This window comes from Ascaphus truei, unplaced genomic scaffold (assembly GCF_040206685.1).
Source record: "Ascaphus truei isolate aAscTru1 unplaced genomic scaffold, aAscTru1.hap1 HAP1_SCAFFOLD_2408, whole genome shotgun sequence".
Classification (NCBI taxonomy): Eukaryota; Metazoa; Chordata; class Amphibia; order Anura; family Ascaphidae; genus Ascaphus; species Ascaphus truei.
Window position 1 is genome coordinate 4,288 of NW_027455332.1, and position 18,894 is coordinate 23,181.

General features: G+C 44.8%; 1 protein-coding gene across 5 annotated transcripts; it reads left to right on the forward strand.

The window, feature by feature from the left end:
- The first annotated feature begins 3,881 nt into the window (after positions 1-3,881).
- Positions 3,882-16,223, forward strand: LOC142479729 (uncharacterized). 5 transcript variants are annotated; one of them, XM_075582599.1, is made up of 10 exons: positions 3,882-3,988; positions 8,279-8,686; positions 9,174-9,263; positions 9,629-9,691; positions 10,329-10,388; positions 11,912-11,992; positions 12,474-12,501; positions 12,731-12,792; positions 13,861-13,907; positions 15,065-16,223. In XM_075582599.1, exons 1-10 carry the CDS (start codon positions 3,946-3,948, stop codon positions 15,242-15,244), a joined length of 1,062 nt encoding a protein of 353 aa, XP_075438714.1. In that variant the 5' UTR covers positions 3,882-3,945; the 3' UTR covers positions 15,245-16,223. The 5 variants fall into 5 exon arrangements, with proteins under 5 accessions (XP_075438714.1, XP_075438715.1, XP_075438716.1 ...); XM_075582600.1 differs by having other exon boundaries at positions 10,332-10,388; XM_075582601.1 differs by lacking the exon at positions 11,912-11,992.
- The last annotated feature ends 2,671 nt before the right edge of the window (positions 16,224-18,894 follow it).

Here is an 18,894-nt window from a genome sequence, read left to right on the forward strand (position 1 = left end):
CTCTATAACAGGCACAGCTAGCTCTCACTCTGCTCCTCTCTCTCTATAAGATGCACAGCTATCCCTCACTCTGCTCCTCTCTCTCTATAACATGCGAAGCTATCTCTCACTCTGCTCCTCTCTCTCTATATAACATGCACAGCTGTCTCTCGCTCTGCACCTCTCTCTATAACATGCACAGTTATCTCTCATACTTTTCCTCTCTCTCTATAAGATGCACAGCTAGCTCTCACTCTGCTCCTCTCTCTAACATGCACAGCTGTCTCTCACGCTGCACCTCTCTCTCTATAACATACACAGTTATCTCTCATACTTCTCCTTTCTCTCTATAAGATGCAATGAGAGTCTGTAATGGCCGCATAACTCTGCGTTGCCAAACATTTACAGTGTGTGAGCAGACCCAGAAACTCCCATATAAGTGGATGTTTATGAGTGGAAACAAGTTATAAATCTTCTTTCTTTTTTCAGGTAACCTGGTTCCAATAAGAACATAAACCTTCTGGGTCAGAAGCATCTACACACCCAGCCGGAGAGTGACAGAGTGACTGAGTGACAGAGTGACGCAGAGAGGGACACACTGTATATTGTGCTGTCAAATGTTCTGTTCCTCAAATCCAAATATTCCTAACTACATGCCCCCACAAACCCTACAAATACTACAGATACATTGATGACCTACAGCAAAACCACTTTCTGTTCAATAATAAATTCTTCCTGCAAACACAAGGAACCGCTATGGGAACCACATGTGCACCAACCTAGGCCAATCTATGTCTCGGCTGGTGGGAGGAGATCAGCGTTTTTTCCAAGGCCATGCATCAATATACCACACATATCGATGTATGGACTCGTTACGTTGACGACATCCTGTTCCTTTGGAAGTCGAGAAGAAAAGAGCTATGTGATTTCACCAATATACTGAATTCAAATGACCATAACCTGAAATTAATTTCATAGATCAGCAATACCTCAATGCACTATCTGGACCTCACCATCACTAAATATACTGATGGTCGTCTGATCACCTCCACATAGAGGAAACCAACTGCTATTAATAGCTATCTTAAAGCTGATAACAATCACCCCAAACTCCTCATCCGTGGAATCCAAACCAGGTAGTTTCTAAGAATACACCGGAATTGTTCTGACCGATCTGATTTTAAAAAACAGGCACAAACCATGAAAATTGCTTTCTCAGAAAGAAGATATGCCAAAACCCAAATCAAAACAGCGTACCACAGGGCCCTGAAGACCCCTTATGAAACATTGCTTCAAAACAAAACAAAAGATGACCCCCGAGAAAGAAATGAGGTGCATAGCCACCTACCATAGACAATGGGGAGACATTAACACAGTTTTGAGCAAGCGCTGGCGCATAGTCACCAGAGATGAAGATCTAAAGAAAGTGTTAAAAGATTGACCCAGGATCCTATGGAGATTATCAGAGAACCTCAAATATCTACTGGTACAAAGTCACTACGCCAGGCAAAAAGCTACTAACACACGGCTACAACAGCAGACAAAAGGAGGCTTTAAATGCCACCATTGCAAGGCCTGTGACCTCGTGACCCCCAGTAACATGTTCACCAGCTGGGATAACTCAAGATCTTACCAACTCACTAAATTCATCAACTGCAAAACCAAAGGGGTGATATAGCCGGTGACCTGCAAATGTGGCCAAAAGTATGTAGGAAAGACACGCGGGCAATTCAGGAGACGTATACTGGAACATGTAGGATCCATACGTAATCAACCTGACACCCCACTATCACGCCACATCAGGGAAAAACATGGGGGGGAGATGTTAGTTTCTTATCTTCCCAGGTGATAGACCACATCCCGCAAAGCATTAGGAAAGGAAACTGGGATAAAGCGCTGCTACAAAGGGAAGCGAAGTGGATTTACACCCTCCGCTCCCAGTCCCCCTAACGGTGTAAACGAGGGCTTGGTGAATACCCCCTTCTTATAAATCCATTCTGTTCCATGCTCTGCACTTGTAATTCACATGTGCAATCCGCAATATCAACTCTATTAGTGAAAACATGTCAACCGTTACGGACTACTCCCTTACACTGATTAACTAACTTCTAAAACTGGTGCCCTGACAACAGTTCGAGCAGGGATCCATGCCGCAGCCGGATGATCACGCATCTCCAGTTGCCTTGCCCACCGCAAACTACAAAGGGGCCATCCGAGACGCTTTCACGCCCACACCGGAAGAAGCTGTCACATAAAGCGAAACGTACGTCGGGTCCTTCGTCGGCTGCTTCTCCTCACCCGGCGGTGCTCATTCCCAACAAGTTGTCTTTCGTCTGCTTACCCAATACGGCAGTCCCACCAGACATATATTTAGCCTTAGTCACCCCATAATATATCCGGTTCTGATCCGGGCAGTGATAGAGCTACAGGGCTACCAGGACCTCCTGGCTACTCCATTGCATCTCTCTTCTCCTTCCCCCCTTCTCCCTCTACCCTCCCAGGCTGCCTTACCTCACTCACCATGACCGCTGGTGAACTCCTTCATACGGAGAGTCAGTCTCCTGTCATATACGCTGGGTCAATCGATCTGAACCCCCATTGCTGCATAACCATCTGAACCGGCCGTTGGATCCCAAGAAAACACCAAGCAGCTAAACTGGTGTAAAAACCACTTCTTTTATATTATTTTATTATGAGTATATATGTTAAATAAACTACCTATTAAAGCCCACTTGTCCTCCCCTTCCCTGACTCTATATAATTACCAGGTATCTTTCCCTGTCTGTGATAATCACTGCCTACCTGTCACTGCAGCAGCCTGAGGCATCCAGCTCCTCACTGAACTATCTCTATTATCCCATAGACTTGTAGTATTCTATATAGGTGCTGCACCCACCTATAGAATTCTCCCCGTCTCCCTCTATATGCTCTGGAACTCGGGCTTCCATGGAAGCTCCAATCCGAGGTGGCAGCCGATTCTCCTAACTGCAACGCTCGCGCTGCCCACAAACAAGACGAGACCCCGGCACTGAGGTGGGAAGGTATAAGACCACACACCCGCAGCAGCGGAGGCATGCCTGGAAGGCGGATAGTTTAGCGTTGCCGGGTCTGGGTTGGAGAGTGTAGGAGATGCGGTATACTTGCCGAGTTCCGGGATTGGAGAAGACAGGATAGTAGAGGTCTGAAAACCATGGTCTGGGATAGGAGAGAGCAGCGTAGTCCGATCCGTATGCCGTGTTCAAGGTTAGGAGAGATCGTCCGTAGTCGAGGGTATGCCAAAGTCCAAAATCCAGAAGGGTCCACAAACTAGCCGAGACGGTACACAAGAGGTTAACTGCAAAGGAGAGAGCACTGCACAAACGAAGTGAGCTTCACGAGGCTACATAGGGTTATGCTGAGCAAAGCATGGGAGGAAGCAGGAAGTATTTAAAGGCAGGACAGGCCAATGGGGACAGGGGGCGGAGAGGAGGCGCGGCCCCAGCGGAGCAGGGATAGGCTGCAGGTAACAAGGCAGGAAGGAGAGACTTGCCACGCAGCTGGGGATCGTCGCACGTCATCGCGTGTGGGCGCAGCGCGGGAGAGACACGTGCGGGAGGCGGGATCAGGCTCCGCGCTGCAGCTAGAAGAGCTAGGGATGCGCGCACGCTCTGTAATGAGAGCGGGGGAAGCGTGCATGGGCAGGAACAGTGGCCGAGTCGGCAGCAGGTAAGGAGGGAACACGCCGCAAAGGACGCGTTCCCCGATTCCTTACACTAACACAGTGTGAGCGAGTGTGTGCTACTGTTTGTTCGGCTGACCAGTACATACATGTACATCTCTTCTAGATACGAGGATGAAGCAGAGACAGCCAAAAGTGGCAGGAAATGGGCCGTCCCGTCACACATTGGCCATGACGTTTGGGCCGAGAATAGAAAGCAGAACTTGTAAGACCTTCATATCTCTCTCTCATTCACTCACCAGTGAGACATGGACGTCCCCAAACTCCTTATCCTGTTCTGGTCTTTCCAAGGTAAGAGAGTCAGTCTCCCCGTCTCTCTCTCTCAGTCTCTCTCTCTCTCTCTCTCAGTCTCTCTCTCTCTCTCTTTCTCTCAGTCTCTCTCTCTCTCTCTCTCTCTCTCTCTCTCACTCTTTCACTCTCTGTCTCTCTCTGTCTCTGTCTCTCAGTCTATCTCTCTCACTCTCTCTCTCTCTCTCTCTCTCTCTCTCTCTCTCTCTCTCTCTCTCTCTCTCTCTCTCTCTCTCTCTCTCAGTCTCTCTCTCTGTCTCTCTCTGTCTCTGTCTCTCTCTCTCTCTCTCTCTCTCTCTCTCTCTCTCTCTCTCTCTCTCTCTCTCTCTCTCTCTCTCTCTCTCTCAGTCTCTCTCTCAGTCTCTCTCTCTCCTCCCTCCCCCCATTACTTACTGTCATTGTGGGATTTTAGGATGGGTACTGAAATGTAGTTTTTCTGTTTAATGGGTTAATGTGCATTTGTACATGAACACGTGATTACAAAGGATACATGTTACATTGTCATATACTGTACAGTTCAAAATAATCGCAACACAAAGAATTAAAATAATGAGATATATAATGTGTATCTCCATATTAGTAATTAGTAACTACCTTCCCCCTCGTATTCTGCAATGTATAAAAGGGAAGAGTTTGTGAAGCTGCAATTTTGTTCCCACTTACACGTAGGCGCAGAATATTAAATGTAACTAAATATTAAATACCAATAAGTATTATAAATTTACACACTAAATAAGTATATAGTTATCATTCCTGTGAATATATATATTCTCATTATTAGGAATACAAGAATATGAAATATATATATCCCAGGGTTATGGTTTCATGTGCAGTATAAGTATATAAGTTATATTTTTGCAATGTAAAAAGCTTTGTTTTGCACAGGCTTTAATGTCTATTAAAAGAAAAGGCTTAAATAGATGTACTTCCCAGAACCCAAACCCCCCATCCTACTGTACCCCGGCTTCCTCTTTCACACACAGAGCTAGCGAGGCAGCGAGTAGCATTTTCACACGCTCACCACTTCCCGACGTAGGCACGTTCATTCTGGGTCTTGTGGTAATGGTACTAGCCTTTGAAGTGGGAGAGCTCCAGTAGCACTGTCAGCAATTCACACTTGCATCTGCCTCGGGTAACAAGATATTAGGCTGTAAGCAGGAAATCAGCCAGCCTGTAAAATCGTACGTGCGCTGCTCTCTCTATCAGCTAATGAATTGTCATTAACTATAATTAGTATACAGTATATAAAAAAAAATTAAAAAAAAAAAATATATATATAGCACGCCCCTGAGGAAGGTCCTATACAGGACCGAAACGTTGGATTTATATGTGCCTGCTTTTCTTCAAATACACTTTTGCAATATACCTTGAGTGCTGTTTTTTGTCTCCTTGGTGGGACACCTGGTTTCCTGTTATTTTTGTTGAACAAGCACCTCTTTCTTTGGAGCCTTTGAAGTGCCTGCTGTTATCTTTATATATATATATATATATATATATATATATATATATATATATATATATATATATATATATATATATATGACAGGTAGGTAGATAGACGCATATTAGCCTAAACTGGAAAGGTAAGGCCTGTGTCAAACTAGAAAAGTTGGTCTGTAATTCAAGAACAAGAATTCTGAACTAGACAAAGTTGGTCTGTGATTCAAGAAAAAGGTACCTATATAACCATAAACCTCCATTTCTAGAACATGTTTCTGAAGTAGAACAAGTTATCCGTATTTATAAAATAAAGAGTCTGCACTGGAGGTGCTCTGTATTTATAGAACAAGTAACCTGAACTAGAATAGGTGTCTTTGTATTTCTGGAATGAGTAGCCTGAATTAGAAAAGGTAGCTTATGTTTCTAGAACAAGTAACTTGGACTAGAAAAGCTGGTTTGGATTTTTGAACTAGAAGTCAGAGTTAGAAAAAGTGACCTGTGTTTCTAGGACTAGTAGCCTGGTTTACAGAAGGTGACCTGTGTTTCTAGGACAATTAGCCAGGTTTACAGAAGGTGACCTACTGTATGTTTCTAGAACAGGTAGCCTGGTTTACGGAAGGTGGCCTGTGTATTTAGAACAAGTAGCCTGGTCTACAGAAGGTGGCCTGTGTTTCTAGAACACGTAGCCTGGATTAAAGAAGATGGCGTGTGTTTCTAGAACACGTAGCTTGATTTACCAAAGGTGGTCTTTGTTTCTAGAACAAGTAGCCTGGTCTACAGAAAGAGGTGTGTGTTTCTTGAACAAGTTGCCTGGTCTTCAGAAGGTGGCATGTGTTTCTAGAACAAGTAGTCTGCTTTACAGAAGGTGACCTGTGTTTCTAGAACAACTAGCCTGGTCTACAGAAAGAGGTGTGTGTTTCTTGAACAAGTTGCCTGGTCTTCAGAAGGTGGCATGTGTTTCTAGAACAAGTAGTCTGCTTTACAGAAGGTGACCTGTGTTTCTACAATAAGTAGCCTGGTCTACAGAAGGTGGCATGTGTTTTTAGAACCAGTAGCCTGGTTTACTGAAGGTGGCCTGGGTTTTTAGAACAAGTAGTCTGGTTTACGGAAGGTGACCTGTGATTCTAGAACAAGTAGCCTGGTTTACGGAAGGTGGCCTGTGTTTCTAGAACAAGTAGCCTGGTTTATGGAAGGTGGCCTGTGTTTTTAGAACAAGTAGCCTGGTTTACGGAAGGTGGCCTGTGTTTTTAGAACAAGTAGCCTGGTTTACGGAAGGTGGCATGTGTTTTTAGAACAAGTAGCCTGGTTTACGGAAGGTGACCTGTGATTCTAGAACAAGTAGCCTGGTTTACCGAAGGTGGCCTGTGTTTCTAGAACAAATAGTCTACTTTACTGAAGGTGACGGGTGTTTCTAGAACAAGTAGCCTGGTGTACAGAAGGTGGCATGTGTTTTTAGAACAAGTAGCCTGGTCTACAGAAGGTGGCCTGTGTTTTTAGAACAAGTAGCCTGGTTTACGGAAGGTGGCCTGTGTTTTTAGAACAAGTAGCCTGGTTTACGGAAGGTGGCCTGTGTTTTTAGAACAAGTAGCCTGGTTTACGGAAGGTGGCCTGTGTTTTTAGAACAAGTAGCCTGGTTTACGGAAGGTGGCCTATGTTTTTAGAACAAGTAGCCTGGTTTACGGAAGGTGGCCTGTGATTCTAGAACAAGTAGCTTACATGAGAAAAGAAAATCCTTACTTCACAAAGTGCATAAACTATGTATGACAAATTACCCTCCCCAATCTCCAAGATCAAAGTACTCCGTTACTAAAGTACTAAGCTGGGAGGCAAAGAAATATAAATAAACATATTTTTTGGGTATCCTCTAAGATCCAGTGATTAATAATAATAATAATAATAATAATAATAATAATAATAATAAACTTGGGAATGGGGTCATGTTTAGATGTACAAAGTCCCGGCCAGGAGGTGTAATCACGCAGCAGAATATAGTATCTCAGGCATATTGCAGTGACCTCCAGTTACACAGGGGGGATATACTGTATGGGACCTGATTAAACGTCTCACACACAGCTGTAGCCAGCGGGCTAAACATTAATAACGGGTACTAACTGCAGACAGGGCTGTCCTGTTACATATTCACGTGTAGTTACCGTGTAACTGGCGGCCCCTGCTACATGCCGACAATATAATCCTGTGCTGCTTATTATACCTCCTGGCCGCACTTTTAACATCTAAACAGGCATCATTCAGAGCATTATTATATTATTATTATTATTATTATTATTATTACTAGATCTTATTGGTTACAAATACCAGTTATATTTAAAAATGTGTATCTTTTATTACCCATCACATTATTACATTAGTAAGGAGGTTCTAGAAGTAAATGGGATCTAGAAGAAGTAGCCGGAGTTAGAAAAGGTGGCTTAGATTTCTGGAATGGGCCGGAACTAATAAAACAAAATACCGTGGTTGGTAAATCCAGAACAGGTTGCCAGATCTAGAAAAGGTTACTTGTGTTAATAGAACAATTGAGCTAAACTAGAAAAGTCGGTCTGTATTTCTGTAAGTAGCCTGAACTAAAACAGGTGACTTGTATTTCTAGAACAAGTAGCCTGAAGTACAAAACATTATCTGTGTTTCTTGAATAAGCCTGAACTAGAAAAGGGGTCTTTATATAGTTATTAGAAGAATAAAAATTTATAGGAACACATTTGCTGTGACTCCTTGTCACCAGTAATAATAATGTGTGTGTGACGTGATGTATAAGTCTGTGTGATAAACGTCATCTCTTCTGTTACCAAGAGATGGAAAAGAGATGATGACGAGGTGACATCTGTCTCTCTGCAGGAGGAATCCAGAGCATCTCGGATACATCTTACTGTGCCGACCAGTTAGGGACACTCAGGGTGGATAAGGGAGGCTCTGTCACCATCCCATGTAGGTTCAGCTACCCCAAGGACTGGGACAACTCCACAGAGGTGAGAGTGTATTGGAGAGAGGCACAAACTGCCCACTGTGGAAATGCTAAAATCATTTACGATCACACGAGAAACTGGACAGATGCAAATTACACAGGGAGGATCTTCATGGTGGGAGACCCAAATGGATCAAAGACGGCATCTATCAGAATCCAGGGGCTGAAGGAGACAGATGGTCCTATCTTCTGCTGCCGTGTGCAAATAAGAAACCCAAATAAACAGGGGGGAAAAGTGCTAGGCTGGCAAAACCAACACGGGACCTTCCTGATGTTTCCAGGTAAGGATCCTATACCCATCAATGTAACACCCGCTCCTAATCATGTGGTTTAGATAAACGAGACAGAGACGCCATTCATTTCGCTTTAGATCCCATAAAACTATTACTTTATTGTTCCTAGTTCTGAGGAATGGAAACGCAGACACATTATATACTTCAGAGAAAAGGTAGTAACAGGTATAACCAGATCTCAACTATGTCCCTGTCTGTGTCACGGTGTCACTGTCACACTGAGAGACACAGGTCCCTCTGTCATTGAGTCACCATGCTGTCTGTGTCACTATGTCACTGTCACACTGAGAGACACAGGTCCCTCTGTCATTGTGTCACCTTCCTGTCTGTGTCACTGTGTCACTGTCACACTGAGCTTGACCCTACCTGTCTCTCTAACGATTGCATGTCTCCTTATTGCCTTCTGTCTCTAAACTTCTTGAATGCCTGGTATGTTCTTGTTTGATCAATTATTTTTACTTATATTCTCTCCTAGACCTTATACAATCCAACGTCAGCACTGCTCACTCCACTCAAACAGCCATCACCAAAATAACGACTGACCAGCATGCTTCCAAAGACCAAGGTCATTACACCCGGCTTTTATTACTCAACCTTTTTGTGGACCATCTTTTTCTTCTTCACACTCTCTATGATCTTGGTATCAGTAACAAAGCTCTATCCTGGATTTCCTCTTACCTCTCCCATCGTGCAACCAGTGTCCCATTTACTAACACCTTCTCCTCCTCTGTCAATCTCACTGTGGGCGTACCGTAGGGGGTCTCTCCTGTGACCTTTCCTTTATTTCTCTCTACACAGTATCTCTAGGCAACCTTACAACATATTTTTAGGTCTTTCTAACTATTGTCCTGTCTCCCTATTAACTCTAAACTCTTAGAAAGCCTTGTATTCTCTTGTTTGTTCAATTGTTTAACTCATATTTTCTCCTAGGCACGCTACAATCCGATTTCAGCACTGCTCACTCCACTGAAACAACCATCACCAAAGTCCAAGGTTATTACACCATGCTTTAATTTCTCAACCTTTCTGCGGACCACTCTCTTCTCCCTCCCATGATCTTTGTAGCAGTAACAAAGCTCTATCCTGGATTTCCTCATACTGTACCTCTCCCATTGTGCAATCAGAGTCTCGTTTATTTACACCATCTCCTCCTCTGTCAATCTCACTGTGGCGGGCATTTCCCAAGGGTCGGTCTTTTCTCTTTATACACTCTCTCTAGGCGACCTTAGAACATATTTTAAGTTCAAATATCAAGTACCTCTTTCCCACTCTGACCCTCACATCATCACATTTACTCTCTCTCAATTCTCCTTTATTTCACCTCCATATACCCCTCATTCCTGCAGAGACCTGCATTCCATTAACCTACCAGCTCCTGGCACCCCTCTGCCCTCCTGCCTGCCAAATGCCTATGCCCCGTGGGCATGGTCTGTCACTCTGTCAGTCAATGTGTAAGCTACACAACAAAAATACCTGCATCAAATAAAAACCACATTACTGTACGTTTGAATGAACTAAAACGCCAATGAAAATGCCAACCTAAAAACAAAAAACAAATACAACATGAAATAAAATACAATCCCTCTTTTTCTTACTTTTTGATGTCTTCACCCACCGAATACGACTCCAGCAGCAACACCAGCATCAGCAGCAGCAGCAACTCCTGCTTCTCAACAGCCATGGCCCAGCAGTAAGTTCTTCAAATCTTTTATTTTCTTCCTCTGTAAATTGTAATCCAATTGGAGTTCTTCTTTATCTTCGTCTGTAAATTGTAAATCCATTTTGGGTTCTTCATCTGTACTTGTAAATCCAATTGGGGGGAGATGTTGACTCTTCAGCTTCTTGGCATGAAATGAGACGGCACAGGCCTTATATAAGGCCTTATTATTACATCCGACAGACAAATGGTTCCCAGCCAATCCGATTGGCTGGATTACCATGTGACAGTTTTTTTTTTTAAGGCTTTTTTTTGTGACGTCATCAGAAGTGAGGGAAGCCAGTCAATTAGAAAGGCCCTGCTTCCTTTCCTTTAAGATGACATCACCAAAACCAAAATGGCTGCCATTCCCTGGTACTAGAACCAATAGAATTGGGTGTCATCCTATTGGTTGTAGTAAACCATGTGGTGGCAGCCATTTTATGTAAAGGATGTGACATCCTCCAAGGTTTAAAATTGAAGATCTTTTTTTTGCTGTTTGTTTTTGGGATTTGCAGGCTGCATATTGACTGGCATAGTGGCAACACTTACCCATAGGGCATGGATGTGCCACTCTGCAATCAATCAATTGGTTTAATGGCATTAAAAAAAAATGTTTATTGGGGGTAGAGGAATTGGGTAAAGGGGGTGCTTGGTCCAGGGTGTGTGGTTAGGCCTACCGTGTGGGTCGTGGGAGGTTAACCCCTTCATTACCATAGCGTTTACCACCACTATGGTAATGAAGGCGTTAACTCCTAACGCAACCTACCTGGTAGGCCTAACCACCCACCCTGGGCCAGGTGCCCCCTTCAGCCAATCCCTCTACCCCCAATAAACCTGGAAGTCTGCCTTAACCCCTTCATTGCCTTAGCGGTTAGCCGCTAAGGTAATGAAGCCGCTTTGATCTTATTTTGATAACATAGTATTGTAGCAGGGGGTCTCCGGAGCTGAATCGCATTGATTTCAGGTCCGGGGACCCCCATCCCTGTGTTATAGGCCCCGTTATGGGGTGCCGGTATTTCCTATGCATTTAAATGTCCCGGTCATGTGATGCGGGAGAATTTAAATATGGCCGCCGGGATACCGGGGCCTGTAACTCAGGAAGCAGGGGGGGTCCTGGACATTAAATCAACGCGGTTCAGCTTCAACCCCCCCACGATCGCCTGTTAGAGGCGCGCCGGTAGTTACTGATTCAGCCTATCTCTGACTGCGCGTCTCTTACAGACAGCTGGATTCCGGTAGGATTTACACAGCGGGAGTCCCATTTAAACACAGGGATCCCCACTGCGTTAATCTGATGGGCCATTAAGGCTGGCCGCAGGAATGTGACGACGCGGGATAGGATTCCTTGAAGATGCCACGCGGAGAGCCAGAGAAACCAACTGGCGATATGTGTATATCTTTCTCCTCCTCCTTCTTCTCTCACTATGAGACACACAGTTATCTCATATTTCTGATGCCCTATTAAGAATATTTTACAACTCTCTTTTTAATGGAAATTTTTGTTTTTCTACTAGAAAATCAACTAGTCATTATCTCCCTCGCTGTCCTTATTGTCATCATCTTGTGTGGGATTATGATCTTTCTGAAAATGAAAGGTGAGAAGATTTTCCTTCCCAACATATTGTAGAAGCAACTCTAGACACAAGACCCTAAAATATGTTTCTCCACACTCCTGTGCCATCAAACCCATATATATATATATATATCTGAGGGAGAGATAATGGGCAGAAGAGACTGTAATACAAACAAACCTGCTATAACAGGCAGTTAGTGTGAACTCATCACACATGGTGGCACAAGTGGGATACAAATATTAAGGGAAAGAAGGACTGGGAAAGTTAAAATTATTTGTTTCTCTGACCTACTACAAGGACAGCTCTATGACTCAACTTTGTTGTTCTCAAAAATTCCTGTTTATATTTAAAAAGATCAACTAAAAATATATAAAAGGAAGGGGAGAAAAGTAGACACGATTTAAAAGTAGATATGTGTTATACAGTAAATGATATAGTATATGTTATATGTGTGTATAAATATATATATTATTGTAGTTGTAATCAGCACTCTTATTTTTAGGGATAATTTGCAAGCCCGCCAGTAATATGTGAGTATTAATATTTAATCATCTATATTGGATACACAGCTATCTTTCACCCTGCTTCTCTCTCTCTTTAAGATGCACAGCTATCTCTCACTCTGCTTCTCTCTCTCTATAACATGCACAGCTATCTCTCACTCTGCTTCTCTCTCTCTATAACATACACAGCTATATCTCACCCTGCTCATCTCTCTCTATAAGATGCACAGTTATGTTACTCTGCCTTTATCTACAGGAAAGAAGCGAGTCATCAAACCGCTAATATCCAACCGCGGGTACAGGCAAGCACTATACACAGTAAGTTAGAGAGAGAGCGAGACACAGAGAGGGTCAGACTAAAGAGAAGGGAAGAGAGAGATAGAGGGGTGAGGGGAGAGAGAAAAGGGGAGAGAGAGGGAGGAGATAGAGAAGAGATGGGGAGAGAGAAAGAGGGGCAGGTTGGAGAGAGATAGAAGAGTAAGGGGAGCGGGGAGAAAGAAAGAGGATGGGGTGAGAGAGAGTAGGTCAGAGAGAGAGAAAAGAGAGAGAGAGAAAAGTGAGTGAGAGAGAGAAAAGGTATTGGGTTAAAGAGAGAGAGAAAGAAGAGAGAGAGAGCGAGAGAGGAGAAATTAGAGAGAGATTCAACAGACGGGGGAGAGAGAAAAGTGAGCTGAAGAAGAAAGAACAGATAAAGAAACAGAGCAGAGAGAGAGAAGTGAGCGAGAGAGGAGAGAACATGGGGAGAGAGAGAAATGTCAGCGATAGAGAGGGACAGAGTGTGAGAGAGTTTGTGTGGGAGATGGAGGGGGAGGGAGTGTGACAGAGTGTTTGTGTGTGGGAGAGAGAGGGGGAGGGAGTTAGAGAGAGTGCTTGTGTGTGGGAGAGAGGGGGAGGTAGTTAGAGAGAGTGCTTGTGTGTGGGAGAGAGAGGGGGTGGTAGTTAGAGAGAGTGCTTGTGTGTGGGAGAGACAGGAGGAGGGAGTATGAGAGAGAGGGGGAGGGAGTGTGACAGAGAGTGTTTGTGTGTAGGAGAGAGAGGGAGGGGGAGGGAGTGTGAGTGAGAGTATGTGGGAGAGAGAGAGAGGGAGAGAGTGCATGTGTGTGTAGGAGAGAGAGTGGGAGGGAGAGAGTGTTTGTGTGTGGGAGAGACAGGAGGAGGGGGTGTGAGTGAGAGTGTGTTTGTGTGAGAGAGAGAGTGTGTGTGTGGGAGAGATAGATGAGGGAGTGAGAGAGGGAGAGAGAGAGCTTGTGTGCGTGTGGGAGAGATAGTGGGAGGAAGAGAGAGAGGGAGAGAGAGCTTGTGTGCGGGAGACTCCTGTTCTTATCTGTAATTATTGCTATTTATTGTCCATCACACGTCTCAGTCATTTTCTCATTTTATTTGGAGGGGATTCTGCAAATGACGGAGACGCAGATATCAGGAGAGACCCAGAGGTGAGAAACCAGTGATAGACATTCATATTAAGGGGGGTGTTCTTATAACGGGAGCTCCCTTTATAGACAGAGGCACATCAGGACCATGAGATGTTCTTATTAAGGGGGGTGTTCTTATACCTGGAGCTCCCTCCAAAGGAAAGGGCACGTCGGTACTGTGAGATGTTCTTATTTAGGGGGGTGTTATTTGAACCGGGGCTCCGCTTATAGGAAGGGACACGTTGAGGGTTGTGAGGCCCTGTTCTTCTAAGGGGGTGTTCTTATAACAGGGTTTCTCCCAAAGGCAGGGCAACATTGGGGTTGTAAGGAACAGGTATCTGGTTTTTAGAGTCTGTGAATAGTAATCTTAGAGATTGATGGTAACAGAAGTCCCTTTCTAGCTTCTCCTTGGGTCATCCGATGGAGGAGAGCAACCTGAACACTTTGGCAGGAAAGGAAAGGATACTTGTAGTATCTCCCGGGGATTTCTCCCCAACGTAGAATATGGTGGTGTCCCGGTCAATTTACCTGAGGGGACCAGTTTCGAGACAGCAGGGTTTGGGGTGTAGACAGCACTAGATAATGAGACCTGAACTGGTATCTCCGTGGGACAATCTGTGACCATCATACACATGTAGTATATACACAATTCCCATATAGATGTAATGTAACACTGAGAACCATCTTTCACTGGGTGGGGGGTGTTTCTCTACCGGGCAGTTAATCTTTTCATTACAATGTAATCTGAATCTGGATGTCCATACACAATATGTCTTGCAGCTGTGTCTGGTGGTAAAGGGTCACTAACAGGAAAGTAAGGGGACCCCCCCCCACAAACAGTTGTTAGAAATGGGGTGTTCTCAAAAGAGGGGTTCCTCTCATAGCAAGGGACACATTGGGTCTGGGAGGAAATGTTCGTAAAATAGGGGTGTTCTTATAACAGGTGTACCCCCATAGGAAGGATCAGGGCTGTGAGGAGATGTTCTTATAAGGGGGATGGTCTTATAACCGGATTTCCCCCCATAGTGAAGGGCAGGTCAGTGCTGTGAGGAGATGTTCTTATAAGGGGGTTGATCTTATAACCGGATTTCCCCCCATAGTGAGGGGCAGGTCAGTGCTGTGAGCAGGATTTCTTATAAGGGGGGTGTTCATTATATCTCCCCTCCCTCTCTCTGCAGGAGTCCGAGGACATTCTTTATGCCCAGATACAAATGAACCTTTTAATTAAGAGAAGTCCCGAGAGGGGTGTAAGGGCCGAGCCTGAGACTGACCCACAGGTTCTGTACGCTGCTGTCAGACGAGCCGATCCTCAGGACTTATATGCAACCGTTCAACAAAGAAAACGCCAAGACCAATAACATACCCTAATCTTCTGAGGGAAATATACACTGACACAGACAGAGGGGGGATATGAGCCTGTCCCTCCCCCCGCAGGGTGACTCAGTGACGCAGACAGAAGGGAGCTATGAGTCTGTCCCTCCCCCCGCAGGGTGACACAGTGACACAGACAGAAGGGAGCTATGAGTCTGTCCCTCCCCCCGCAGGGGGACACAGTGACACAGACAGAGGGGGGACATGAGTCTGTCCCTCCCCCCACAGGGTGACACAGTGTCACAGACAGGAGGGAGCTATGAGTCTGTACCGCCCCCGCAGGTTGACACAGTGACAGACAGAAGGGTGCTATGAGTCTGTCCCTCCCCCCGCAGGGTGACACAGTGACACAGACAGAAGGGAGCTATGAGGCTGTCCCTCCCCCCACAGGGTGACACAGTGTCACAGACAGGAGGGAGCTATGCGTCTGTCCCTCCCCCCACAGGGTGACACAGTGTCACAGACAGGAGGGAGCTATGAGTCTGTATCTCCCCCCACAGGGTGACACAGTGACACAGACAGAAGGGAGCTATGAGTCTGACCCTCCCCCCGCAGGGTGACACAGTGACACAGACAGAAGGGAGCTATGAGTCTGTCCCTCCCCCGCAAGGTGACACAGTGACACAGACAGAAGGGAGCTATGAGTCTGTCCCTCCCCCGCAGGTTGACACAGTGACACAGACAGAAGGGTGCTATGAGTATGTCCCTCCCCCCGCAGGGTGACACAGTGACACAGACAGAAGGGAGCTATGAGTCTGTCCCTCCCCCGCAGGGTGACACAGTGACACAGACAGAAGGGAACTATGGTTCTGTCCCTCCTCACATGGTGACAGTGACATAGACAGAAGGAAGCTATGGTTCTGTCCCTCCTCACATGGTGACACAGGGTAACATTGAGACTGACAGAATTGATGTATGACCCATTAATCTGTATTTTTCCCTAATAAATCAATCCTGTGTGTTCTATGCATTGAGTTTTTCATGAAAAACGCATTTTTTCCCGTCCATTACCATTGTCTGTAGAAACTCTTGTTAACCATAATGATATCAGTGAGTCTTTGATCTCAATAGGAAAGCTGAAGAAGATACGACCACCGAGCTAAAGGGGCCTCCTCTACATAGAACCAGATAGGGGATAGTACAGTACCATGTTAACCCAGTAGAATAGACAAACTCAAATAAGGTAGCTGTGATACGTTAGTAGCCAACTCAAAGCGTTCAAGCTCTCAGGACCAGAAAAGCTCCCCTCTCCTGGTGGACCTTCTACTGTAGGTAAATAATTCCCTAAGCTTGTGTATTAACCAGGCGTTGGGCATTCCACCTTACTTTTGCGGTGTCTAGATCTGGGGTCTGGCCAATTCCAGTTCTCAAGACCCCCCAACGTGTTGGATTTTTAGGATATCCCTGCTTCGGCACAGGTGGCTCAATCTGAACCACGGAGTCAGCCTGTGCTGAAGCAGGGATATCATTAATACTTGGCCTGTTGATGTCTTTTTGAGGACTGGCATTAGCCAGTCATGGAGGTCCCGCGCTCTCCCCCCAGGCATTTAAATTTAATGCTGGGGGACTGCGCGAGGCCTCTATAACACACTTACCATACAGCAATGCGTCGAAACGGTCAAAATCCTTTTCCTGGAATTTCCTGAGTTTTCCCATTCAAAATCTGTTCCGCGGGGTACAATCCGTCACCGTATTGTTCCAGTTTCAATCCGTGCGGAATAATTTAAAAACCACCATTGGATACAATCCATTGCCGGATTTGTAGAATCCAAACTGTGGATTCCGCAATCCGTGGGAGGGTTTTAAAGAGTTGGATTGGCAATGATTAAAAAAGTCCGGAAAAGGCGAGTCGCCTTTTTTGAGATTAATCTGGGGAAAACCATGGACCAAAGGAACCGGTCAATCGGCAGTAGACCCATATCCGCTCAGAATATTTGCCCATCTCTAATTACATGTACAAGATTGTTGTATGGCGAGGAATGGCTATAGAAATGGGAGTTTACAGGTTGAATGAATAAGTGAGTTATATGAATGAAGAAATACATTAATACATATATACAGAACATACAGGAGTGGATACCCTTACCTATGGAAGGAAGGAATATGTGACTGAGAGTTTGTGTGGCGACTGATTAAATGAATGAATGAATGGCAAAATAAACGATTTATTGAAAGAATGAATGAATAAGGGAGTTAAATAAAAGAATGAATACATATATATACACATACATGAGATGATACCTTTACCAAATGAATACATTGATATATTAATGAGAGTTTGTGTGGCCAACTGAATTAATTAATGAGTGATTTAAATTAATGAATTAATGAGTGAGTACATTTTATACATTAATTAATGAGTGAGTTGAATGAATGAATGGATACATACACATACATACATGAGTGGCTACCTTTACCAAGTGACATAATTAATACATTATTGAGAGGTAGTGTGGCACAATGATTGGAGGAATTAATTAATTACCCTATTTCTTCGATTGCACCTTTTTTCCAATTTTCACATGTCTGAAATCGGGGTGCGTCTTAGAATCGATGTCTTAAAAGAAGAAACAAAAATGTCTACAGTACTAACCTTTCAATTTACCATGTTTCAGGAGAGGTCCCATATTAGCGGAGGATGAAGCAGGCGGCGGCAGGAGAGGTCCCATATTAGCGGAGGATGAAGCAGGCGGCGGCAGGAGAGGTCCCATATTAGCGGAGGATGAAGCAGGAGAGGTCCCAAGTCTGCAGATGGTTGAAGATGGACAGCGGGTGGGAGTACGGCAGCAGGACAGGTCCCAAGTCTGCAGGTGAATGAAGATAAGAAGATAGCGGGTGGGCGGTGCCAGGAGATCATAATAGCAGGAGAGCTGAGCAGGAGCAGAGCGGCATAGGGGAACGGCTTGGGAGGTGCACACTGTAACTGGAAGTCAGACACCGGTCAACTTCCAGTGTTACAGTGTGCACCTCCCAAGCCGTTCCCCTATGCCGCTCTGCTCCTGCTCAGCTCTCCTGCTATTATGATCTCCTGGCACTGCCGCCACCGCACGCCTTCCTGATATCTTATCTCATTCACCTGCAGACTTGGGACCTGTCCTGCCGCCGCACTCCCACCGCACACCCGCCAATCTTCAACCATCTGCAGACGTGGGACCTCTCCTGCCACCGCCGCCCGCTTCGTCCTCCACTGACATTTTATTTATTTATAAAATATTTTACCAGGAAGTAATACATTGAGAGTTACCTCTCGTTTTCAAGTATGTGCTGGGCATAGTTAATATGACAAATAATACATGGTTACAGATACAGTTACATAAATGAACAGGGTATACATGGGACCTGGGACACATGGGACATGGGACCTCTCCTGGGACATGGGACCTCTCCTGGAACATGGTAAGTGAACATTTTAATTTTCCTCGATTGTAAGGGCCAAAATCGATGGCGTCTTACAATAGAGGAAATACGGTAGTGAATGTGTGAATGAGTGAATAGATACATGAATAAATGTGAGGAAATGTATGAAACAGTGAATGAGTGAATAAATTAGTGAACAATTGAATTAATGAGTGAATGAATGAAAAACTGAATGTATGAATGAGAGAATGAGAGAATGAACGAGTGAGTGAATACATTA

What these genes read in the sequence shown, in the direction of transcription:
- LOC142479729 (XM_075582599.1), top strand. Translation starts at nt 3,946, where the DNA reads ATGGACGTCCCCAAACTCCTTATCCTGTTCTGGTCTTTCCAAG. An exon ending in AACCATCACCAAAGTCCAAG is followed by an intron (nt 9,692 to 10,328) that starts GTTATTACACCA and finishes ATACGACTCCAG; the next exon opens with CAGCAACACCAGCATCAGCA. An exon ending in ATATCAGGAGAGACCCAGAG is followed by an intron (nt 13,908 to 15,064) that starts GTGAGAAACCAG and finishes CTCTCTCTGCAG; the next exon opens with GAGTCCGAGGACATTCTTTA.